Below are 26829 nucleotides of genomic sequence, written 5' to 3' on the forward strand. Positions count from 1 at the left end.
CTCAAGGATAAACTCAACCCAGTAAATTCATTCAAGAACAAAACAACAGGAGGAACAGTGACTCGCAGCACTACCAACATCTTCCTGGCAACTTCTCTCCAAAATAAAGAAACGGCCGAGCATTCCCAGACCATATATATATAAAGGTTCCAGGGGTTGCCAGGGGACATAATGTACAATTAGGGCTTTGAGATAGTTTCACCTGAAATAATTTACAGGAACAGTATAGCCTATGGGCATAGTAAGTTATAATGAATCAATTGGTGATTGGGGTTCCTGGAAGATAAAATGATATTAATCCACACACCATACATCCCAATGTATTAACTAAAAGGTTTCAGAACATCGTCTCGTCTAACGACGTCTCAGAGATGTGAGGCATCAGAACATGAGACTGTTTCATAAGCAGTTAAGTGAGAGAGGTGAAGGTGGAAGAGGAAGACACACACCTTGTTGTCCATGTACTCCAGCCACTGCAGGCCCAGGTTGGTGACGATGCGCGGCGTCCCGTCGTCCACCGGCAGGATGTCGATCTTGAACTTCTGCGGAGCGGCCGTCACGACCTGCAACACATGGCAGAAAGAGCTTTCAAACATGGAAGAGGCCATCTTTGTCCCTCAGCCTCACTGTGGTGCTTCTGCACTGCACTTTCCCACCAGATCAGCTGTCAATCAAACAGTGTGGGCGGAGCTTGGAGTTTCTGTTGCTGCAGTTGGGAGTTCCTCTTCTCTCAGGGCCATATCTTACGCCCAGTGCCAGGGCAAGCGTTATCTTTGCTAGTTTCTAGGACTCAAAACCTCCCTTTTTTATTTTAATTAACACATCAAAGTACGTGTTACGCAGTGGTAATTGAAATGAAAATAAGTGAGATTTTGAGTGCTAGCAAAGATAACGCTTGTATCCGCGATCTTGTTCTTCCGGTCATGAGCCATCCTTCATTCCCTCATTCCCTATAATAAACGTGGAGCCAAACCCGTATGGTTCCCGTATAGTAGTGTCCCGGGTCCCAGGTCCCAGGTCCTAGGTTCTGAGTAGACCCGTGAAGGCCTGTAACGCGTCCCCTCACCTCCTTGCCAGCCTCCTCCACCAGGAACAGCGGGTTGGTTCCGTCGCTCAGGCTGAAGGTGAAGCGGTCTTTGAGGGAGTTGGAGCCGTCGTGGTTGTAGCTGATGCGGTTCTGGTAGATGTCATCCATGCTGAAGCTGTTGGTCTGCCTGTAGTGCTGCCCGTTACTGGTGCGCTCGATAGTGCCGTGCCGCGGCACCTGCACCACCGTGAACACCACCGACTCCGCCTGGAGGAGAGGAGGAGAGAGGAGGTGTCTGCATCAGTTACAGTACCTCAGTGTCTGCATCGGTTACAGTACCTCGGTGTCTGACTATGTTACAGTACCTCAGTGTCTGCATCGGTTACAGTACCTCGGTGTCTGCATCGGTGGCCTTCAGCTCAAACTCGGTGATGGTCTTCCTCACGCCCTCCTGGACCCTCATGCCAGGAACCTGCAGCAGTGGCAGAGAGTCGTCCACCGGCTTGATGGTGATGTAGAACGTCTGGGCCACCTGGACAACAACACAGAACACGATGAATGGAATTTGAAGGAAATTATGTGCAATTCTACCTACAGATATGACGACTGTAACAGTATTATGACTGTAATCTCTTCTCAGTGTATATTATTCTGTCATCCACAATGAATTTGTCCCGTCCCTATTAAAGGCAACGTTGCTCGTGTCCTTCGCCTTGACATATCCACAGGCAATATTACTTTCCAATTGGCTAGTAATGTGTTACAGTAGTCTCGGCTCCTAGACAATTGGAGACCTCACTCTAAACAGCTACGCTGTAGTTCTGATAGAGCCAGTGTATCGCTATATCTAGCAACTCCTTCTCAGTACGTGATGAGTATTCTATTCTACGACTACTTTCAAATCCCAAACTACCTACTTGGTAACACTTTTTATTTGGATAGTCCACCTACAGAGGGATGGCTCTACAGAGTATTTGTCACATTTCAACAGCTTGTTAGTTGACATTCAACAATTCACATATTTCGCTTTGTCTGTCGATGTTGTTTTCACAGCATATTAGTTGAGATTCAATTGAGAGCTGTTGAAATGTTCCACACACTCTGTAGAACCTGTGTAGGAGGACTTTCCAAATCAAGTGTTACCAACATACTTCTATGCAAAACGTTAATGAATATGGATGCATATTCCTAAAGGGAACTGAACCGGGGAGGGAGGAGTGTTCAAAACAAAGCAAACGCTCCAAACCGCTCCGCTAACAGCGAGCGCTACAGCGAGCAACAAAGAGCCTCCACGCACTCCGGCCAGCCAGGCGTGAAGGTCACATGACCTTTTCACATGTTTACTCAAGTCCTTGTGGTCCTCATTAGTCTGGAATTAGCAAGGCAGATTTATGCATGAGAGTGGAAGGATTGGGACTGCCACATCTCACCACTATAAAAGTGGTGAGTGGTCATGGTTTGTTGACTGGTTTTGATAGGATCCTAAGGGAGACTGATTGATCATTTTTGCTGCTCCAGAGCACAAAATAAACATACAGTAATATATCTGGCATGATGGGCTTGATATGAGATGTTGATCAATACCACTGACTTCATAATGATCACTCATCCAGGTGATTTCTGCCTTTCAAAACTCACATTCACTTGACGCAGCTGTGACAAAACACTGCACACTGCACACTGCACACCCACTGGAGTTTCAAGAGACTGAGTTATGCTCATATTATTTGCTATAGCTTACTCCACTCTATTGTGCAAATGTGATTTTGTTGTTTGTGTTTCTTCTCCAGGGAAGGATGACATGTTCTTCACTAGTACTGGTACTGATTGGCTAATCGTCACGTCTCACCCAGCACTCGCACGTTTTTCAAACGAGGAATGGTTGTTGCATGTCACGATGCCAGACCAGAAACAGCCAACTAGGTGGTGTGGGCAGATTGGAAGGTTTGGACCCAGCCCCCCCCCGCTCACCTCATTGGGCCCGTCCGACACGGTGAAGGAGAACTGGTCGGCGTGCTTCTCTTCTTCGCTGGTGTGGACGTACTGGATGCTGCGCGACGCCAGGTCAGCCTGGGTGAACATGCTGATGCGGCTGCCTAGAGAGAGAGGTACAGCTGTTAGCCGAGTTTGAGGGTTTACGCACACAAACACACATTCATGGACTCACACACGAGCGCGCGCACGCACGCACATACACACACAAACATCCACAAACACACTCTACCACACTCTTTCCCTTCCTTGTTATTTTTTCACCACTCTCCTCTGTGCTGCTTCCCAGTTGTCTGATTCATGTGTCTGTGTGTGTTTCTCCTCTTGTGTCTGTGTGTGTTTCTCCTCTTGTGTCTGTGTGTGTTTCTCCTCTTGTGTCTGTTTCTCCTCTTGTGTCTGTGTGTGTTTCTCCTCTTGTGTCTGTGTGTGTTTCTCCTCTTGTGTCTGTGTGTGTTTCTCCTCTTGTGTCTGTGTGTGTTTCTCCTCTTCATTTTTGTGTTTTGATCGTCTTTCTTTTGGCATCAGAAGTTGATATAATCCCCTGAGGCTTTCTTTGTCCCAGAGCACACAATGCACTTCTCCTCACTTTCCTTTTCGGGTTTCATTTTCACGTAAAAATAAACTAAACTACATGGAAACTAATGGAGAAGACTGCAGCTCCTCCTCTCTCTCCGTCAGCTCTACAGAGTGAAACTCAGCAGGAGGCTTCATCAGTTTTGACTGCAACAATCAAACACCTTAAACTCCACCAGATTATACTGGAGGCAATCTCCAAGATCCTAAATGCATTTTGCTTCATAGCAAAATTACTTCTATTTATGCTAATTTGTTTTAGTTGGATGATTATGAAAGACTGGAAATGGTGTGAAACAAAGGTGGATTTCTGTGGGAATGGCAATGTACTGTAGCACTTTGTATGAAAGTTTGTTTACCAATATGTTTACAATGTAGCGCTTTGTATGATAGTTTGTTTACCAATATGTTTACAATGTAGCACTTTGTATGATAGTTTGTTTACCAATATGTTTACAATGTAGCACTTTGTATGATAGTTTGTTTACCAATATGTTTACAATGTAGCACTTTGTATGATAAAGTTTGTTTACCAATAATACAATGTAGCACTTTGTATGATAAAGTTTGTTTACAATGTAGCACTTTGTATGATAAAGTTCGTTTACCAATATGTTTATTGTACTGACATAAAACGAAACAATCATGTGATGAATGGAAGTTCAATCACATTTCTATTTTCTCAATTCTTTTTTCTTTGCTTGAATGACATTTCAAATCCTGCTCTATCATTTTTAAGCTAACACCATTCCATTACCTCCAGTAAGTTCATGTGGTGTTGGCAGACATTTTAAATGAGACAGATATTGTTTGTTCCAGACCTGTCATTATAGGAAGGGATATTCATATATTGAGCTACAAATGGACTTCTGCTGCTGACTTGTGATGTGATCTGTATTAATAACGATGCCGATGGTACCACAGTTATTTATTTCCCTGAGCAGAGCGCGATGGACGACAAGTTATTTCCCCGTAATGGAAACGGAGGTTTATCAACATCAATCTTCGTCGACTTCTGACATGGCGAAACAAGCATAAGCCTCCCTCGTTCCTGCCACCAACTCCCCAGCTGGAAGTTTATACATTACCATATTGACAACAGGCAGGGGAGAGAGAGAGGGAGAGAGAAAGAGAGAGAGAGAGAGAGAGAGAGAGCGAGAGAGAGAGAGAGAGAGAGAGAGAGCGAGAGAGAGAGAGAGAGAGAGAGAGGGAGAGAGAGGGAGAGAGAAAGAGAGAGAGAGAGAGAGAGAGAGAGAGCGAGAGAGAGAGAGAGAGAGGCGCAACATTCTTATTCGTCATGAAAATCCTGTTCTTTCACCTGTCGTATTGAAGGCCAGTTGTATTTTACCTCCCATTCGTCTTGACAGGAAATATCAACTTTTGTTTGCACGAGTTTGGATGCAAGCTGAATGCTGTGTCAGCAGGAAAATGGAGTGGAGTTCTGGTGTTTAGAGGTGCTCACTGTGGAGCAGGTGAGTAGACGGCTGAGATCAATCTGGGAAGTTTGAAAGTGTCCAGTGAGAAAAATGTCAACCCTTCTTGCTGTTCGTGTACAAAGTGCAAGACTCTGAAGACTCAGTGGGGAGGGAAGAGAGTAGGGGTGTCACGATACACTCAGTTCACGATACGATACGATACACGATATTGGGTTCACGATAACGATACGATACGATATTTTAACAATACTTTTTTTGCAATACTTTTTTTCTCACCCTCCGTGTCTGTAACATCCCTCGTCTGTTCAAACAAAGCAATGAAAAGGAGAGCGAGCATGCAATCAGATGCAGATCAGTGCCACCATGTTCAGCTTCTTTTTCTCGCGATATGAGAATTAATCTCAACGATACATATTGTCACGTTTTGATATCGCGATATATTGTGGGACGATATATTGTGACATCCCTAGAAGAGAGTCATTGTCATTAGAGTCAACGGGCCATATCTTATAACGAGTTTTAACGCTTGAACCAAACCAACCAACCTTCCAGAGAACCATGAGGGACCATAAAACATTTCACTTTTGGCAAAAAACAAAAAATAAAAGCGAGAAAAAAAACACTATCTTTTTTTCCTGCATTTATGTTTTGTTTTTGAAACGTCACATGACTGTTGAGCTCAATAGAAGCTGCATCTATTCATTTGCATAATCAGTGTCCGTTGACATTTGCCTCCTTAGTACTTTTGTGTAACGTGTGAAGCTAGGCCAATGGATCAGATGGATGGGAGGAGCTTCATTGATTGTCAGGAGGGTTCCCTGGACAGCATCATGTGTCCTGCATGATGCCCTCAGCTAATGAGTCTTTCCAGGACTCTGAAAGCAGGCGTTCATCTCTGGGCTCTTGGTTACCTCGACATCCATCGTAGGCCGACAACCTATCCCACAGGAGCGGAGAGCGGTGTGTGTTAGCACGCGGTGTGTGTTAGCACGCGGTGTGTGTGTTAGCACGCGGTGTGTGTTAGACATGGGAATGACAGATTGGCTGAGCGGCTAGCTGTAATTAATCCGGAGTCCTCTGTGGCAGAGTCCTCTGTGGCATTGAGGTGAACTGATCCTAGGAGGAGATTGGAGAGTGCTGTTAACATCCAGTTAATTAGCATGCTGCGAGAGCGTGCGGTGGAGTGACGAGTCCGTTCAGCTGAGGCAGAAATGTTCAGCAGCACAGAAGCTGCCTCTCCCTGCGCCTTCCACACCTCATAGCTGATGCCTCTCCCTGCGCCTTCCACACCTCATTTCACAGCCGGAATTTCTTGGTTGCACGGGGGGGGGGGGGGGCTTTTTCACAGTGGCCATTTTGTGTCGAAAAGGCAGGGTAAACACAGGTGCAAGCAAAACACTAATGAGGGTTTCCAACTTCCATGATAGGAACTATTTTTGACCGAACTACACCCGATAGCTAGCTGCTGCTAGTTTCATGTGGGAACTAGCTAGCAGCTAGTGGGTGTAGTTCGGTCGAAAGAAAATAGTTCCTACATGAAACTGCTCACAACAAGGTCTGTGGAGTATCTTGAGTAACCGGGTCATGATTTCTGGAAAGAGACATTTTGCTGTTGAGTTTTTCCAATTGTATTTTTTTGGCGCTTTGAGCACCACAAGCCGAGTGCCATCCAGTTCCATTGTATTGGAGAGAAGGCAGAAACTCTGTGGCCGATATCTCCAAAACTCAGGCAACTAACACAAAACAATATAGATGGATAAATAGCACTACAGGTGAGAGGAAAAATATGTATTTTGGATTTTAGGGTGAGCTGTCCCTTTAACCTTGACTCCTTGTGTCCGTTATTGGCCTCCGAACAAGCCTTTTAAATGGTGGCCAGAACATGGAGTAAAACAGTGAAACAGAATGTGAAGTCACGTGATCAAGACCGTGTGCGTGTGTGTGTGTGTGTGTGTGTGTGTGTGTTGAAGGACAGCTGGAATACACTCCAGGGAAAAAAGAGAGAGAGGAACTGGAGCAAGGCTCATTATGTAATATGCTCGCTATGTGTGTGTGTATGTGCGTGTGTGTGCACGCAGTGCGTGTGTGTTTGTGTGTGTGTATATACACACGTGCGCGCGCGCGCGTGTGTGTGTGTGTGCCTGCAGAGTAATTCTATAAGACCGACGATGTATGAATATGTGGTATGTGAGTTTCATCAAAGCGTGTATGAATATTTCTCTGCTCACCTGCGTTCTCTTTGACTGACACACACACACACACACACACACACACGTGCGCGCACACACACACACACACACACACACACACATGCACACACACACACTTATGTGAGTGATTCATTATCTACATCAATATGCAAAAGTCTCAAAGGGATGTGAACACTCACAAATACAATTCTAACCTAACCATAAACACATAACAGAAAATGCAAACCAAACAAAATAATATTCTCTCTGCTCCAAAAACTCATTTCCCATATCTTCTAGAATTCAAACGGGTTCTCACAATAAATAGTAATATGACTTTTTTTTGTTCACAGCTCTCCGTTCAATTATGTAGTTTCCGAAAAATGTACTTGCTATTGTCAAAGGAGTATTTGTTTGTTGAGAGCGTGTCTTTCACATTGTCTTTTTCTCCACTATGCAGGCAGTTACTATGTCTGCAAATAATCATGTACAAATCCCTTGTGCTGCTTTGAATGTGATTTACTGACTCACACACCTGTACCCACACACCTGTACTCACACACCTGTACTCACACACCTGTACTCACACACCTGTACTCACACACCTGTACTCACACACCTGTACTCACACACCTGTACCCACACACCTGTACTCACACACCTGTACTCACACACCTGCACTCACACACCTGTACTCACACACCTGTACTCACACACCTGTACTCACACACCTGTACTCACACACCTGTACTCACACACCTGTACCCACTGTCACTATGAATGATTTACTGACTGTGTGGGTCGACTCACACACCTGTACTCACTGTCAGTATGAATGCTTTACTGACTGTGTGGGTCGACTCACACACCTGTACTCACTGTCAGTATGAATGCTTTACTGACTGTGTGGGTCGACTCACACACCTGTACTCACTGTCAGTATGAATGCTTTACTGACTGTGTGGGTCGACTCACACACCTGTACTCACTGTCAGTATGAATGCTTTACTGACTGTGTGGGTCCACTCACACACCTGTACTCACTGTCAGTATGAATGCTTTACTGACTGTGTGGGTCCACTCACACACCTGTACTCACTAGGGCATTCACGACTAGTGAATTTTACTAGTCGACTAGTCGTCCCTAAAGGTAGTCGACTAGTCGACTAACCGTTTTTAATTTTTTTTTTTTTATCTTTAACACATTCACTGCCAGACGTTTTTTTTTTACTGTAGTTAGCTTCTGCCAGAGGGTTTTTTTGAGGATTCTGGCTCATCTTTCAAGACCCGAGGATTCTTTTCTGCTAAGATTTTGTGAACACACAATATCTCAAAAGAACTAATAGAATGTGTGCTTTCTCTGTCTAAAAGAGTTAGTTTGTAGAGTTAGTAGTTATGTAAGCATTAGCAGTTGAATACAGCATGGTTTCAGCGTCAGAAGAATTATTCAGAGATAAACGGCTTTTTGTGAAATTCGATAGAACAGTCACTTTAACCATTCATTTTTGGCATCAGTAAGAGTCAGACATCTAAACAATAGTTTTGAACAGTAATTTCCTCCATAACAGCAGGAAACCCCCCTCTGCTTCCAACTCCTCCCTCCGTGTGTGTTCTCCTCCTGCCTCCCTGGCTCTCCAGCGGGCGTGTCACAACGAAGTTGCTGCTGCCTGGCTGCTGCCTGTTTGAGCGGCCGCTGTTTGAGGAAGTCTGGGTGGACTCGCTCGTTTCGTGGAGTTTTGGTTGAGAGCTTTGATGCGATTCTGGTCATATTTATGCTGCGTGTTTCAAAGTGTGCATCCAATCTATTCTTGGAACCCCCCACCGTTGCCACCGCTGTGCATCAGCGCGAAAGTGAAAGCGTTTTCGCCATCAATTTTACAGTATGAGAACGGCTTCGTCGCGCTTTTCCCTCCAGTTTTGGGTCGCCTCTTTCTACTGTGGAGAGACATGTCGACACTCAGTGGGTCGGTAAAATAGATTATACACATTCAATACCTCCAATTCTGGTGTAGGAGACGTAAAAGGGTTAGATCAACGTCCCACCGTCAAAAAAAAAAAAATCGATTCTGAGAACGTGTTAACACGTCCTTGGCAGTCAACAGCTGGATTCTGAAAACGTGTTAACACGTCCTTGGCAGTGAACGTGTTAAGAAAGAACATGAGGTATTTACACGACATACATGGACTATCATATCCCATATCCCCCACAAAGGACATCAAAACACAACAAAACAAAACAAGGAAAACTGCATAAGATACACAATAATCCAAGAACAAACAAGACTATTGGACAAACAACCAAACAAAAACAATGCATTCAGCTCCTATCCTGATAAGCCTAATGACACTGGGGTAAAAAGTTCTTAAAGTCAAACTCTGTATGTGGTTGCCATATTTTGGGGATGTCTAAGAATCTGCCTTTGCTCTTGTAGTAAATGTTATCCAACGTATGGTAGCTTGAGAGTTCATTCCACCAGTGAACTACAGCTGGGGGATTGGATGCTTTCCAATTTAAAGCTATGCATTTCCTGGCTGCCAACAGGGCAAGATCTATGTATTTACTTTGAATGCATTGTTTTTGTTTGGTTGTTTGTCCAATAGTCTTGTTTGTTCTTGGATTATTGTGTATCTTATGCAGTTTTCTTGTTTTGTTTTGTTGTGTTTTGATGTTCTTTGTGGGGGATATGGGATATGATAGTCCATGTATGTTCTTTCTTAAAGTCCCTGGAAACCAGAAATATTTCTTTATTATTTAGCATTTTGAGTTCATCACATCACAGGACCCTAGGTTAATAAGCCACCAGCCGAATTTGAACGATGATGAACGTCACAAAGTATATAAATTTAGGTTTGACAGCCATGGCAAAACTCATGAGATTTCATTATTTTTTAGAGTGTACTTTCTCCCGCGGACTGTGTGGGCGTGTCCAGTCTACAGCAGGGAAATTTCTGTCTCTCGGAGAGCGCGAGAGAGAGGGGGGGAGGGAAACGGAGAAAGAAAGAAAGAGAGATGAGTGCACACACCGTGTGTGTGTGTGTGTGTGTGTGTGTGTGTGTGTGTGTGTGTGTTCGCGCGTTGCTCCGCGGCTCTGAGAGGAAGAGATCTCTGTCCGTTCTTTGCCCCCACAGCGTGTCTGTCAGTGTCTCCCACTCTGTGTGCTCTCTCTCTCTCTCTCTCTCTCTCTCTCTCTCTCTCTCTCGGGACTAGTGAGAGAGAGAGAGAGAGAGAGAGAGAACAGCATAGCGCTCGACACAGCCTGGTGACGCGAAGTTTCACACACACACACACACACACACACACACACACACACACACACACAGTAGGGCGAGTTGCGCGCGTGTACAAAGGTTATATAGAGCTTATGACGTCATAAGCTCCTGCATTTTAGCACCTCGCGCACTGCTCTCTTCAATGAGGAAGTACTTTGTAGAATCTTGTAGAAAAGTGTCGATTTTAAGGCTTTGGGTTGAAAGTAATGTATAATAATTTCTGAGGCAGACAGTTACTAACATAAGACCCTAAATAACATAGTTAGAACGTTTTTGTGGATTTTGGTTTCCAGGGACTTTAAAGATATTAAAAAAAAAAAAAAAAAAAAATTTTTTTTTTGCTAAAACGACTAGTCGACTACTAAGCACAGTGTCGACTAGTGGTTTTACTAGTCGACTAGTCGACTAGTCGAATAGTCTGTGAATGCCCTAGTACTCACACACCTGTACTGACACACCTGTACTCACTGTCACTATGAATGCTTTACTGACTGTGTGGGTGGATAATAAAGATGGCTGGAGGGTGGGAGGTGGTTACCCGGGCTGGTGGCGTGCTCCAGGTGACCCAGGCTGGACTGCTTGGTGACCCGGTACACGAGCTCTTACCTGGGCTGGTGACGTGCTCCAGGTGACCCAGGCTGGGCTGCTTGGTGACCCGGTACACCAGCTCGCCCGGCTCGCTGTCCTGGTCGCTGGATGACAGCTGCAGCGTGGTCACCTTCTTCACCGTGTTCTCATCCAGAACCAGACCTTTATTCACCACCACCGAGGGAGGGAGGCGGTCCTCTGCAGGGGGAGAGAGAGAGAGGGTTAGGCCAGACAGAGAGAGAGAGAGAGGGTTAGGCCAGAGAGAGAGAGAGGTTAGGCCAGACAGAGAGAGAGAGAGAGAGAGAGGGTTAGGCCAGAGAGAGAGAGAGAGAGAGGTTAGGCCAGACACAGAGAGAGAGAGAGAGAGAGAGAGAGAGGGTTAGGCCAGAGAGAGAGAGAGAGAGAGGTTAGGCCAGACACAGAGAGAGAGGGTTAGGCCAGAGAGAGAGAGAAGGTTAGGCCAGACAGAGAAAGAGAGAGAGGGTTAGGCCAGAGAGCGAGAGAGAGAGAGAAGGTTAGGCCAGACAGAGAGAGAGAGGGTTAGGCCAGAGAGCGAGAGAGAGAGAGAGAGAGAGAGAAGGTTAGGCCAGACAGAGAGAGAGAGAGAGAGGGTTAGGCCAGAGAGCGAGAGAGAGAGAGAGAGAGAGAAGGTTAGGCCAGACAGAGAGAGAGAGAGGTTAGGCCAGACAGAGAGAGAGAGAGAGGGTTAGGCCAGAGAGAGAGAGAGAGAGAGAGAAGGTTAGGCCAGAGAGAGAAGGTTAGGCCAGACAGACAGAGAGAGAGAGAGAGAGAGAGGTTAGGCCAGACAGAGAGAGAGAGAGAGAGAGAGAGAGAGAGAGAGAGAGAGAGAGAGAGAGAAGGTTAGGCCAGACAGACAGAGAGACAGAGAGAGAGACAGAGAGAGAGAGAGAAGGTTAGGCCAGAGAGAGAGGGTTAGGCCAGACAGACAAACAGAGAGAGAGAGGGAGGATGAGTACTGTATCACAAAGCTTCAGACAGTTGTCTCACATCCAGCCTCTATTTGAGCACTAACTAACTGAAGATGGGCTAAACCTACCGAGCACGCTGATGAAGAAGGCCTGGTCAATCAGCTTGTTGCCTTCAGGGTCCAGCAGGTTGAACTTGAAAGAGAGACTGCCTCCCTTCTCCCCTTTCTCATGGCTGAACTCCAGCAGACCTGCAGGAGAGGGACAGAGACATCAGCTTCAAGCAGGGCTGGACAAACATTTTGGGTTGTGGGCCACATACAGAAAAATATAAGGAGTCGAAAGATATTTTCTTAGACCAGAAAACCCCTGTGCCATAAAAAAATAACTTTCTACCTAAATTAATAATTATATGATGACACATCAGAGGATTTTTAAACCCGGGTGGGGCACCTTTGTTGACGTCTTCCTGGATGAAGCTGTGGACAGGAGTCTTGACAGAGAGCTGCTTCCCCCTGAGCAGCAGCTTCCCGGCCTGGAGGTCTTTGGTCAGGAGGTACCGGAGCTTCAGGCTGTCTGAGTCCAGGTCTGTCGCCTTCAGGTTCTGCTCCGAGATCTTAGACGAAGACCCTGCATTCATACACACATACGGCTGGGTTAAAAACTAAATCGATATATCGTTATCCAATATTCATTTGAAGGAACTGATATTGATTCATAAATCCCAATATCAATATTTTAATATAATGCCTTTTCATGTGGATGCTTGCTTGAGGATTCTAACCCCATTAGACTGGCGTGGTTTTGGTTCTTAGCGCAACGAGATCTCGTAAACATCTGTAAACATTCATATTTTTAATAATGCACCAGGTTAGAGGGTTCCTTCCTACAATTTACAGCATTAGTTCTTTGAGAATCTCTGTCATATCCAAGCAAAAGTCGTATTGTAACTGAAATATCGATATCAAATCGTATCGGAAATCGACCTTGTGTATCGGAAATTAATCGTAAAATCCGGAGCGAAATCTGCTCCTTATCTCTCGCTTCAACACTCACAAACCTCCAGAACAAAACACAAACACACACACACACACTCTCTCTCTCACACACACACACACACACACACACACACACACACACGGGTGCGTTTTGTCTCCCTGCACAAACATCACTCCCCTCCTAGCCACCGTCTCACTCTATTTAACGTCCCTTATGCAGAGTGGACCCCTGACACACAGACCACCATCTGAGAAGATTTGCTTCTAGATGTTTGATTACAGAACGTATGAAACCCAGAAGCAAAACAGTCATGCATTCTGTCATTGTTACGTACGGATGAAATTATGCTGAAAATAAATGACTGTTTGCTGGGGACCCCTGGAACCTCCTCAAGGACCCCTGGAACCCCCTCAAGGACCCCTGGAACCCCCTCAAGGACCCCTGGAACCCCCTCAAGGACCCCTGGAACCCCCTCAAGGACCCCACACTTTGAGAACCACTGCCTTAGCCTACTTATTATTCATGCATTTTCTAGTCTTGGTGACATTCTCCTTCGTGTTTTGATGAGATTTGTCTCAGAGATTTTGCCATTTTGATTTATTTCTCCCTCTCTGCTTTGGATGAGATGTTATTACAATCTCCCCGGGGGTTTCTTTGTCTCACTTGCAGTTTGTATTTCTTTGGTTTTCTTTTCCACTGTTTTGATCACGTGTGCAAACAGTCTAAAAAACACTAAAAGGCAGCAGCTCCGTAATGGAAGGATGACGTCACAACCAGAACCCTGCAAGGCAGCTGGATTCAGGCCAGATCGCGTTTTTCACTCCCCACCCAATTCACCCATTTTGTGTCTAAAAGGCAGGAAGTAACACAGGTGCAAGCAGAACATTCATTTTTCCAACTTCCAATCCATTTGGTGATCCGGTGCCGGGGCCCTCGTTACCGTTTTGCTTGCACCTGTGTTACCTCCTGCATTTTAGACACAAAATGGGTGAATCGGGTGGGGGAGTGAAAAAAGGCTAATGAGATCATGATCACATGACAAATCCATCTTGCCACGCTCCAATCTATTGGTTTGAATCTGAACCACCAGTGGTTCTGCACCAATCAGCATCCTCTGAGGAAGCTAGGGGCAGGATCTTTGTGTGATGTCAGCCAGAGTGAGCCCATGACAGACGTGATTGACAGATGGTTCTTCCAATCATCTGCCAGGTGTTTGTTGAAAGTACCTGCCCTTTGAAGGTGATGTGAAAACAAACAGCATGTGTGGTTGAAACCAGTGAGAACTGTTTTGCTCCAAAATGTTTTTCTCACCAGGTTTGGAGGAGGCCAGTATTTTTGTGTTTGTGTTTTGTGTTTTGTGCGTCTCACTCCCACCAGTTGTAAGAATAGTTTAGTAGGACCCCTGCTGGGATAAAGGAGGAACTTTAGTCCGTTTGATTTAGTCGCTGCACCAAAGCTAGATGCCAGGTCCAATTTTGGCAGTTTACTTTCAGAAACAAATCCTCTTTGAGAGCAGATATAAAAATCCACCAATTCAAACGGGGTGGAAAAGGTTGAAAGTATTTTCAGCGCCATCTTCCTCCTGTTATTTTCAATATTCCTCTTTCCAGAGAGTGCTGGGAGCTTAGTGTGCTTTTACACCGACAGCATGAGAAGTTACAAGTCTGCAAAATAGGGCAACGCTTCAAACATTTGAACCAATCAACCAATTACATTGATTTGGATCAGCTCTGGTAGCTAACGAGCTCGACTGGCACAGCAGTTTATTAGAGGAATGCACTTAACGTCCACTGTGTGTGTGTGTGTGTGTGTGTGTGTGTGTGTGTGTGTGTGTGTGTGTGTGTGTGTGTGTGTGCGTGTGCGTGTGTGTTTTAGCCAGCTAATTACAGCAAAGAAGATGCAGGGTTTCATGGTGTCCAGGCAGCTGAAGGTTTACAACAACAAACACCATAATTAAAATGAGAAAGTGTTGAGTTGAAAAGTTGGTATTAGTCAGCAAAAATTCGCCTCCTCTTCATCAACTCCTAATATTACGCATAACGTAGTGGATGGAAACGCGCAAAATTTCGTATTTTCTTTTGCCGACTTTCTGAAAATTCAGTTAAAAGTTGCAATACCTAATCTAGAACCCTTGATACATTTAAAAAATGAATGGGAGGAAGAATTAGATACAGATCTTTCTGAGGATGTATGGGAATCCATATTAGAAAAAATATTCTCCTCTTCAATTTGTTTAAAACATCAAGTCATACAATTCAAGATTGTACATAGATTGCATTGGCCCAGGGCGAGATTGGCCAAATTTACACCAAACATGGATCCTAATTGTGATCGCTGTCAAACAACCCCAGCCACTTTATCACATATGTTTTGGCTTTGCCCAAAATTAGTAGATTTTTGGCATTCCATATTTAAAAAAAATTCTGATATACTGGAAATATCCATTGAACCTCTTGCCATAATTGCAATCTTTGGTGTGGTCCCGCGTGATCTCTCCCTCAACCAATGCAGTAAAAAAGATGATAGCGTTTGGTACACTTCTGCCCCACCCCCCTCACCAGCAGCCAGCTGTAGCCCCACCCCCCTCACCAGCAGCCAGCTGTAGCCCCACCCCCCTCACCAGCAGCCAGCTGTAGCCCCACCCCCCTCACCAGCAGCCAGCTGTAGCCCCTCCCCCCTCACCAGCAGCCAGCTGTAGGCCTCTGTTGACGGTCATGCGTGGTCCCTCGCTCCGCCGGACGTCCATGGTGAACTCCAGGCGGCCGTTGTGCGTGTGGATGCCGTCGGTCAGGGTGAAGGCCAGCTCGTCGGCGCCCCCGCTGGCCATCTCGGGAGTGTAGACCAGCAGCCGGTCCAGGACGTCCTGGTAGGTGAAGGTGGAGCCCTGGGACAGCACCCGGCCGTTCTCCAGAGGCTGAGAGTAGAACTGTCGTCTGCGCAGTTTGCCTGAGGGGAGGGAACATGCGCTAATTAACATACCAACTCACACACACATTTTGATGGCACACTCACACACTCTTTGCCTCAGACACACACACACACGCACACACACTTTATATTTTCTATAATGTAATTCTTTTTTTCATACTTAACACATTGAGTGCCAAGGACGTCTGTGGACGTCCTAAAAAAAAGTAACGAGGAGTGCCAAGGACGTCTGTGGACGTCCTAAAATCATAATTCATATTATTCCATAATTCTGCTGTTTAAGGTCGTACCTAGCCAGTGAGCATGAATCCCTTCAAGGGATCACACGGCGCCACCTTAAACATCGTCACAGGAGCTGCTCCACCCACCTCAGATCCTTTACTTTGTACAGGAGACAGCGGAGAAAGCCGTGATCAAAGTGGAAACCGATGCATGCTTTCTGCCAGAGCCGTATATATTGCTCTGTCTACAGCGGAGAGTGGGCTCGGCTGCATCCGCGCTCACAACTGAGCTCTTATGCTTCTATCTATCTCCACACGATTTCCTAGAAAGCCAGCATCCGAAGCCGAACGGCCAAGCCTTTTCGTTCAGTCGCGTTTGCCAGCGCGCATCATTTCCTTGATGGGCGCTGGGATCTGTCCGGGGCAAAAACGGAGTCGAGAAACAAACTCTGTGCGTGTGGGAGGAGCCCGCAGCTCAGAGGTGGAGAGGGGGGGGGGGGGGGGGGGGAGAGGGGTGTGTGGCACACAGGCTGCACAGAAACCACACCACACGCCACCACATCAGAAAACACCAGCCAGAGTCAGTGAATGTGCTCGAAATTAGAGTGCAAAAGGTATTCATAAAAGGGACTATATCTTGGAAAGTAAAAAAAAACGACAGAAAACCCTTGAAAGTGCACTTTTTTGAGAGGCTGTCATTTCATAATGGAACTGTCTAGAAACAAAATTTCTTCTTTGGAAGAAGCAGGAGTGTTCAATGTTTCATTAAAGTCCAACCCCGTTAATATAGCCATAATAGAAAAAATTCTATAGCTGTTTTCACCTGAATGGAAGTGAATCTGGCACAGGCTCCAGACAATTTTACTGAAGCGCTGTGGCACTCAATGTGTTAAGGTACTTTTCATAATGATTCCACTATTTCAGATTGTATAAATATAATTTATATAATAACACAATAAGTTGTTATTATTAGTATTATTAGTATTAGTACATTCTCACAATTTCTCGCATGCAATCACTTTTCACTTTCAAGATTTATTTTTGCTCAAATTGCGACTGACCCATCAGTCTGGATGCATTATGCTGACGTAGAACAGCAACAGCTCACAGGAAAGTGACTGTGTGTGTGAGTGTGTGAGTGTGTGTGTGTGTGTGTGTGTGTGTGTATGTGTGTGAGTGTGTGTGTGTGTGTGTGTGTGTGTGTGTGTGAGTGTGTGTGTGTGTGTGTGTGTGTGTGTGTGTGTGTGTGTATGTGTGTGTGTGTGTGTGTGCTGCAGCATCCTGACATTTTTATTATGACAGGAAGTGTGAATCTCTCCCCCATATATTCCACCTCTACTTCTGCCTGAAAATCTGTGTGTGTGTGTGTGTGTGTGTGTGTGTGTGTGTGTGTGTGTGTGTGTGTGTGTGTGTGTGTGTGTGCTGTCATGATGATGCTGTCACTAACTTTACATATAGTCAAAAGGACTTTGTCATTTATTTATTTACCAAAATCCCCCCAATAATACCCTAAACCTTTGTTTGAAGGTGTCACAGTGAGTATCCCCCTCACTGTATCTATAGTCCTTTAGCAGTAAAGCTTAGCTTTATTATGGTCCAAAGGCCTAAAGTCCTGGTTTACCAAGACCCCCAAATCCTGACCTGTCAACAGTCAGCATGCAGCTGCTGGGTCTTAGCAGCTATCTCTGCCCATGGACCCTCCTTAAAGGGGAACGAACCCCCAGAATGCCAATGTCTCAATTTGGGGTGGAGCTAGGGGCGGAGCTCAGGACATGGCCTATCAACCCGCTCTGACTCTGGGTGGGAAAGGGGGCGTTCATGTATTTATCCAACATTTTTCCTGCATTAATTAATTGTTTGTGCAGAACTGTATTCATGTATTATATAACAATAGAACTGCATCAGTATTATTGTAAAACTCTATTTTCTCTCAACCAGCTAATGAGCAGACTATGTGCTCTGTTCAGCTAATGAGCAGACTATATGCTCTGTTCAGCTAATGAGCAGACTATATGCTCTGCCTCTGTTCAGCTAATGAGCAGACTATATGCTCTGTTCAGCTAATGAGCAGACTATATGCTCTGCCTCTGTTCAGCTAATGAGCAGACTATATGCTCTGTTCAGCTAATGAGCAGACTATATGCTCTGTTCTCACCATAGGAAGGCTTCCTGACCACAGTGAAGAGGATCTCAGTCTCGGGGGTGTCGGGGTCACGGACGCTCAGAGACGAGTTGGTGATGACCACTCCAGAGTTCTCCTCCACATGGATGCTGCTGACCGACACCAGCGGCTCACGGTCCTCCTTACTCTGCTGGGAGGAGAACATCACACACATCAATATCCCCAGACGACCCGACACAACAACAACAGATTGAGATGGTTCAACCCGCCTGGACACCACATTACAGTGAAAGAAAACGTGTGCAGCCCCGGACATCAAACTGTTACTTCATATGATTTGAACAGAGTTTTCCAAAGTCATTTATTTATGATTGTGTTTAGGCTACATTCCTCACATGGCTAACGTTAACACATGACGACTAATCACGTCGACTCGACTTTATTGATTGATAGTGTGTGTGTGCGCGCCCCCCCCCCCCCCCCCCCACACACACACACACACACACACACACACACACACACACACACACACACACCCCCCCCCCCCCCCCACACACACACACACACACACCCCCATTGACAGCACCATCAATTCAACGGAGGACTTGAGTGTTGGGTTCATTTAGTGTGCAACATATACACCCAGGCTGGGCTTAGAGCTGTTTGGATCTGTCTGGATACACCCAGGCTGGGCTTAAAGCTGTTTGGATCTGTCTGGATGAAGTCCCATGTGGCAGCGCTGATCAATCACTCTCATGGGGAGAGCGAGGGAGTCCACGTCTCAAGAACTTTCGGCTTGTTTTCGGCGACCCGTCTTTGAATAATTGATGGCGTGTCCCGTGGGCTCTGATCCGTCTTCCTCGGCGCCGCAAAAAAACACCAAAACTCCATCACACACGTCTGCCTTCCACTGATGATGCAGAGCTGCTGCACAAAGGTCAGAATACTTCTGGTCTCCAGGGTGAGGACATGGTCTCCAGGGTGAGGACATGGTCTCCAGGGTGAGGACATGGTCTCCAGGGTGAGGACATGGGCTCCAGGGTGAGGACATGGTATCCAGCGTGAGGAGATGGTCTCCAGGGTGAGGACATGGTCTCCAGGGTGAGGACATGGTCTCCAGGGTGAGGACATGGTCTCCAGTGTGAGGACATGGTATCCAGTGTGAGGAGATGGTCTCCAGGGTGAGGACATGGTCTCCAGGGTGAGGACATGGTCTCCAGGGTGAGGAGATGGTCTCCAGGGTGAGGACATGGTATCCAGGGTGAGGAGATGGTATCCAGTGTGAGGAGATGGTCTCCAGGGTGAGGACATGGTCTCCAGTGTGAGGACATGGTCTCCAGGGTGAGGACATGGACATGGTCTCCAGGGTGAGGACATGGTCTCCAGGGTGAGGAGATGACACCACGAGAGACAACTTTCATTAAGTCATCGACGGCTGCCTGTCTAGTGCGCACACAGCAGACAGCTGCCTGCCTGTCTAGTGCGCACACAGCAGACAGCTGCCTGCCTGTCTAGTGCGCACACAGCAGACAGCTGCCTGTCTAGTGCGCACACAGCAGACAGCTGCCTGTCTAGTGCGCACACAGCAGACAGCTGCCTGTCTACTGCGCACACAGCAGACAGCTGCCTGTCTAGTGCGCACACAGCAGACAGCTGGGAGAGTGATGCACGGAAGACTGCCTCTGTGTTTCAGACGGTTTGATTTAATTGTTTATGATTATACTGCATTTTGTCTTTATTGTGATTTTTATATATTTGATTTGTTCGAGAAAAATAAAGATCAAATCAAATCAAAGTGGGGTCCGCCGACCCACAGGGGTCCATGGGGGTCTCCAGCAAAAAGGGGGCTAATTTATTTTCACTATAATACCATCCATAAGTAACACATTGACAGAATGTAGGACTGTTTTGTTCATGGGTTTCATACATTTTCTGTAATAAAATATCTAAAAGAAAAAATCGTATCAGATGGGGGAGCCTGGGACAAAATCTTATCAGATGGGGGTCCGTGGTCTAATTTGTACCAGTTTAGGGAACCACTGTCATACAGTAGACTCACTGAATTTGTTTATGGCTGATGGTGCTGCTCTGGTGCGACAAAAACAACAAACAAAAACAAAAAATAAATAAACAAAAAAAACATATAGTGACTTTAACACATTCACTGCCAGCCGTTTTTTTTTTACTGTAGGTAGCTTCTGCCAAAGGGTTTTTTTGAGGATTCTGGCTCATCTTTCAACAGCCGAGGATTATTTTCTGCTAAGATTTTGTGAACACAAAATATCTCAAAAGAACTAATAGAATGTGTGCTTTCTCTGTCTAAAAGAGTTAGTTTGTAGAGTTAGTAGTTATGTAGGCATTAGCACTTACATACATACAGCATGGTTTCAGCGTCTGAAAATTTAAGCTGAGAAAAATGCCTTTTTGTGAAATTCGATAGAACAGTCACTTTAACCATTCATTTTTGGCATCAGTAAGACGTCAGACATCTAAACAATAGTTTTGAACAGCAGGAAACCCCCCTCTCCTTCAAACTCCTCCCTCCATGTGTGTTCTCCTCCTGCCTCCCTGGCTCTGCAGCGGGCGTGTCACAAGCGAGTTGCTGCTGCTGCTGCTCTCTTTGGGCGAGTCTGGATGGGCTCGCTCGTTTCTTGGGGTTTCGGTTGAGAGCTTTGATGAAGCTTTTGCGATTCTGGTCTTATTTATGCTGCGTGTTTCAAAGTGTGTTCCACCCGTAATCTATTATGCAAATTTGCAATCCCCCACCGCCAGCTCCCTGCGCGAAAGCTCGTCAACGGCAGTGAACGTGTTAAGGAACTCTTGTAGGACAGTGAGTCACCTGTATGTCGATCTGGACGTTGAAGGCCTCAGTCTGGCTGTGTCCGTCGCTGATGTAGAAGCTGAAGACGTCCTGCTCCACCTGGGCCTGCTGGCCGTCCTGGACGTAGAAGATGTGATCTGACGTCAGGTCCTCCACAGAGAAGGGCGAGTCCGGGGTGACGACTCGCGAGCCGCCTACAGAGCCCCCTGCTGGACGGGAGGATGGATAGATTATTTTTAGACAAGTGAGGAAAAAGATAAATATTGTTTCTAATATCAACATACTGTTAACAGCAGTAGAATCTGTAAACGTCCCTTCACGACATGTTCAGTGGAAATTTTCTGAAAGATTTCAAAGTGAGTGGAACTTTTAATCGATTTAAAACAGCCTCAATAGCGGTGTCTTTCTCGTCTATGGCGGCCGCCATTGTTATTACTCGGCGGCGCACTTGAGCTGTTTACTGACCCAGGCGAGCATTTTCCTGCATCAGTTTTGCAGGCAGATAAAGAATAAATGTAATCTATGAAAAATGGCATGATCGTTATTAATAACTGTTTTCCTTGGCAGCGCTGGTACTGACCCGGTCACTGATCCACCTCAAGCAAACAACCACCAATTTGAATAAAAATCATCAATTTTCAATAAAGCATTCATTTATGCTTTTGCCCTTTCAAAAATCCCATCTCCATATAACTTAGGTCAGTTTGATACTACAGTACTTACTATGACATGCACTGTGAATTCATATAATAAAGATTAATGTCAGCTTTTAAATGGTGGATCAACTCTATTTAGCAAATGGGGAAAAAAGGGTGAGTAATCTGAGTTCAGAGGGGTTTATCTTCCACGACATCCATGAGTGGTTTCCACTGTACAAATCCCCCTTCACAAATCTATGCTGCTTTTCATCTCACATTACAAGTGCAGTTAGTGTCCTGCAACACTGAGTCTACTGCAACATAACAGTCAAGTGCCTCGTTACCAGGCCACATCGTTACCAGGCCACATCGTTACCAGGCCACATCGCTTCTAATGTCTGACAGCACAAAAGATGGCAGAACCTGTCTTTGTTCCCCAAACAAGCTCTCTCATTTTCATGAGTGAGTGAGTGAGTGAGTGAGTGTGTGTGTGAGAGAGAGAGAGAGAGAGAGAGAGAGAGAGAGAGAGAGAGAGAGAGAGAGAGAGAGTGTGTGTGTGTGTGTGTGTGTGTGTGTGTGTGTGTGTGTGTGTGTGTGTGTGTGTGTGTGTGTGTGTGTGTGTGTGTGTGTGTGACTGAGAGTGTGTGTTCTACACTGTAAATCACATCTCCATCTCGTGGCTGTTATGGGAGTGTGTACGCTCACTGCATCATAATCAGATGCCACCAGGCAAACTGCTGACTTTCTGCTGGTTCTGTTCAGTTCTGTTCTGCAACACGGTGTCTGCAGGTTTGAACTTTTTAAACACCTTTGTAAAGCTGCCTGGAACTGAGTTTAAGAGCGATGTAAAGACGAAAATAAAGACAGCAAATCTGGCAAAACCAACCTATTTCGGACATAATTTCGCCAATAAAACATCTCAAATTAAAAATGGATAGAAAAAGAAGAATTACGAAATAATAATTCCTCTAATAACTGAATCTAAGAGCTTTAAAATGTTTTAAGGGCCTACTTTTAATTAATATATTTCACTGAGTCTCACTCAATGCTCTCTTTTTCAGGAGCAACCTGTTGACCAGTACAACCACAGTCTGATCTGAGCAGCTCCACTGGAGCATTTGGGGTTAAGGGCCTTGCTCAAGGGCACCTCAGTGGTGTAATGAGGGTGGGGCAATCGCTGCTTTTTCACTTTCCCCACACTGACCTACCCTGCCGGTCCTGGGGATTGAACCAATGACATTCGGTTCACAAGCTCACTTCTCTAACCTTTAGGCCACCACTGCCCGCACTGCCAAAACTTGTAATGATATGAATATTTAAAACAAACGTCAACCTTTCCTTCTGCGGACCTGATGCTCCTGAGCTACTCATATCTACCTCATATTATGATATCTACCCTACCACTTAACACGTTAATTGCCAAGAACGAGTTGAGTCGTCAAACACAATCCAGCTGTTCACTGCCAACGACGAGTTGAGTCGTCAAAAAAATGATTTTTTTTTTTTTGACCGTGGGATGTGCATCTAACCCTTTTACATCTCTTATATAATTATTGGAGCCACCGAACGTTTACAACCCATTCCACCGACCCACTAAGTGGCAACAGTGCTCTCCTGACTAGAGGAAGGCAAGCATTTTTTTAACTTGTCACGCCATTCTCACCCCAGCCATTCTCATGAAAATGGATGGGGGAAAACGCTTTCGTTTTCGCGCTGATTGCTGGCGATGCGGGATTGCAAATTTACATAATAGATTACAGGTGGAACACACTTTGAAACACGCAGCATAAATATGACCAGAATCGCAAAAGCTTCTCTCAACCAAAACTCCAAGAAGCGAGCGAGTCCATGCCGACTTCCTCAAACAGCGGCCGCGCAGCCACAGGCACAGGACAGCAGCAAAGCACTGAGACTGGTGACAAGCTTGTGACGGCCACTGCAGCCAAGAAGAACGCCCACGGAGGGAGGAGTTGAAGCAACTCTCCCTCTCGCTCTCTCCCTCTCTCTCTCTCTCTCTCTCTCTCGCTCTCTCTCTCTCTCTCTCTCCCTCTCCCCCTCTCACTAGGATTAAACCTAGTGCGTCTCCCTCCCGAGAGGGAGGGAGAGAGAGAGAGAGGGAGGGAGAGCGAGAGGGAGGGAGAGAGAGAGAGAGAGAGAGAGAGAGAGGGAGGGAGAGCGAGAGGAAGGGAGAGAGAGAGAGAGAGAGCGAGAGGGGGAGGGAGAGAGAGAGAGAGAGAGCCAAAAATGAATGGTTAAAGTGACTGTTATATCGAATTTCACAAAAAGCCGTTTATCTCTGAATATTTTTTCTGACGCTAAAACCATGCTGTATTCAACTGCTAATGCTTACATAACTACTAACTCTACAAACTAACTCTTTTAGACAGAGAAAGTACACATTCTATTAGTACTTTTGAGATATTGTATGTTCACAAACTCCAAGCAGAAAAGAATCCTCGGCTCTTGTAAAATGAGCCACAATCCTCAAAAAACGGCTTGGCAGAAGCTACCTACAGCAAGAAAAAAACGGCTGGCAGTCAATGTGTTAACAGTCTGGGCACACCTGACTGAAGGTTCCATGTTTTTGATTCTCTTAAAGCATTTTGATCTGAAGGCTTCTGCTTAATTGCTTGAATTTTGTCTATTCGACAAAGAGTGAAGTTAATCCTATGCATGGATTTCTTCCCAACGCCTTCCATCAAGTCAAAGGGCAGCTCTGTTAAATAATCGAACATATACGATCGTTTTGATTTGTTTGACACTTTTGTGGTCACTGTGACTGCATCATTCCCTAGTAAACATAAAGAAAAATGTGTGTGTGTATAAAGGACTGACTGGTAGTGTACAATGTAGACTACCACATACTGTGGAGGTTTGACAGAGGAACAGTCTATTCGTTCCTCATGTAGAATGTGGATCGTTAATGATGCGCATTTGTATTTTATGCATCAGGCAGCACCAAACATCTTGGTCCAATCTGTCAAATTGTTGGTACCAAGGTGGAGATGTTCTGTGCTTGTTGGTACCAAGCTTAAGATGTTCTGTGCTTGTTGGCATCTCTGCCTGCATGCTGCCGGGTGATTTGTTGACTTGGACTGGGGCTGCTGCTGGGTGATTTGTTGACTTGGACTGGGCTGCTGCTGGGTGATTTGTTGACTTGGACTCAGCTGCTGCGACGATACATGTCCCCCGCGGGGCTCGTTTTAAGTTTCGCCTCATCCCGTCTCTGTCGCTCTTCCACACAGTTCCTCGCGGGGGCGCAGGAGGACGAGTGCAGCGGTGGGTGATCAGGCATGCAGTATAAATAAATAAATAAATAAATAAATAAATAAATAAATAAATAAATAAAAAGTGGGATTTCTACAGTCTGTAGCCGTCTGCCATCCACAAGGCAATCAAGCTGTGACAGCTGGCAGCAACACCACAGGGAATTTGACCTGCCTTCACTGTGTGTGTGTGTGTGTGTGTGTGCGTGTGTGTGCGTGCATGCGTGTGTGTGTGTGTGTGTGTGTGTGTGTGTGTGTGTGTGTGTATGCGTGTGTGTGCCTGTGTGTGCATGCGTGTGTTTGGGTGTGTGTGTGCATGCGTGTGTGTGTGTGTGTGTGTGTGTGTGTGTGTGGTGTGGGTGTGTTATAAATAGATATGTGAAAGTAATGACTTATGCTGAGTAGCGCAGGTGTAAAGTGCACACCAGGGTTTTTCCTGCATAGAGGAACTTGTGGAGCTCCCCAAAGAGGTTTTACCCACCTGACCCCCCAAATAACCCAAACGCCTGATAGTTGAGTGCAGGACAACCCTGACTGCCTACTAACTCAAAATCATTTTAGAGAATTTCAAAGTTAAAGTCTTGTACCTTCAAAATAAATGGCTTCCTTTCTAAAACAGAATACGTTTAGCCCCGTTTGCCTCTGGGATTTACAAGTCATATTTGAAATGATTATGAATATGAGACTAATTAGCATGTATCAGCAGGTTTCACAAAGCCACAGTTTAAGTCTATTTAATGCTGCATGTAATTGCATTGACAGTAAGAGCAGCTTAAAAACAAAAAGCCTGTGAAGATAAATGAATGTTCTGAAACGATCAAAGTGAACAGAGGAGAGAAGACTTGAGAGGAAACTGTCATTGCATTGTGGAAGAAATAAAACGTCAAAACTGTATTGAAGGTGTTTTAACACTTTTTATGTCCTATTTCTCCACTGATAACTTTCCATTGATTATTACATCCAAACTCCTAACCCCAAACCCTTAACTCCTATATGTATATATGATATATGTATATGATGTTCAATTAATGTGTATGTTCAGTGCTAGTCTATCCTCAACATGTGTTTTAGTCGTCAGGCCAAAGTGACCTGACTTGGCAAAAATGCCCTCACTCCAAAGGTCTAAAATTCTCTCTCTTTCTCACACACACACACACACACACACACACACACACACACACACACACACACACACACACACACACACACACACGCTCAGCACCTGTCTCACCTCTCTTGGTGTTCTCGATGAAGCCGTACTTTGGGGGGCTGACGAGCCAAACCAGCAGGTCCTTCCTGGGCGTGTCCAGATCCGACACTATGATGTGATTGGTGGACAGCTGGACCCGGCCGCCTTCCTGTACCTAGACGCACAAACACACCAAAACTGCAGTAAGTCACCTGTAGGTCCTGTACAGGTGGGAAGTAAGTCACCTGTAGGTCCTGTACAGGTGGGAAGTAAGTCACCTGTAGGTCCTGTACAGGTGGGAAGTAAGTCACCTGTAGGTCCTGTACAGGTGGGAAGTAAGTCACCTGTAGGTCCTGTACAGGTGGGAAGTAAGTCACCTGTAGGTCCTGTACAGGTGGTGTCTGGGCTTCTGGATCCATAGACTCAGCGAGGCAGGATTTTCACCCTGTTTTAATCGTCCTTTTTAATCTGCTCGTTACTTTTACAGCAGTCTTATGCATCGTGTTTATTCCTATTGATTGACTGCAGTGCCAAAGCTCAGCAGAGCACGTCAATAAAAAGTATGAATTATTAATGCTATAACTCCAGAAAGCCAGAATATTCTGTCCTACCAAAGCTGAGATGAAGAATGAACCAAAAACATT

General features: G+C 45.6%; 1 protein-coding gene across 1 annotated transcript in view; it reads right to left on the reverse strand.

Moving 5' to 3' along the window:
- Positions 1-26829, reverse strand: part of fras1 (Fraser extracellular matrix complex subunit 1) — a gene marked incomplete at its 5' end in the record, with an annotated part of 69309 nt that overhangs the window by 21912 nt on the left and 20568 nt on the right. Inside the window, 11 exons of the mRNA XM_083644717.1 lie at positions 450-563; positions 1067-1294; positions 1419-1559; positions 2999-3123; positions 11094-11273; positions 12133-12252; positions 12455-12631; positions 15683-15946; positions 18305-18461; positions 21111-21301; positions 26228-26360. Of these exons, the coding sequence (XP_083500843.1) occupies positions 450-563; positions 1067-1294; positions 1419-1559; positions 2999-3123; positions 11094-11273; positions 12133-12252; positions 12455-12631; positions 15683-15946; positions 18305-18461; positions 21111-21301; positions 26228-26360 (1830 nt within the window). The remainder of the gene's footprint in view (positions 1-449; positions 564-1066; positions 1295-1418; positions 1560-2998; positions 3124-11093; positions 11274-12132; positions 12253-12454; positions 12632-15682; positions 15947-18304; positions 18462-21110; positions 21302-26227; positions 26361-26829) is intronic.

Source organism: Poromitra crassiceps, assembly GCF_964638095.1.
Source record: "Poromitra crassiceps genome assembly, chromosome: 10".
In the NCBI taxonomy this organism is placed as follows: domain Eukaryota; kingdom Metazoa; phylum Chordata; class Actinopteri; order Beryciformes; family Melamphaidae; genus Poromitra; species Poromitra crassiceps.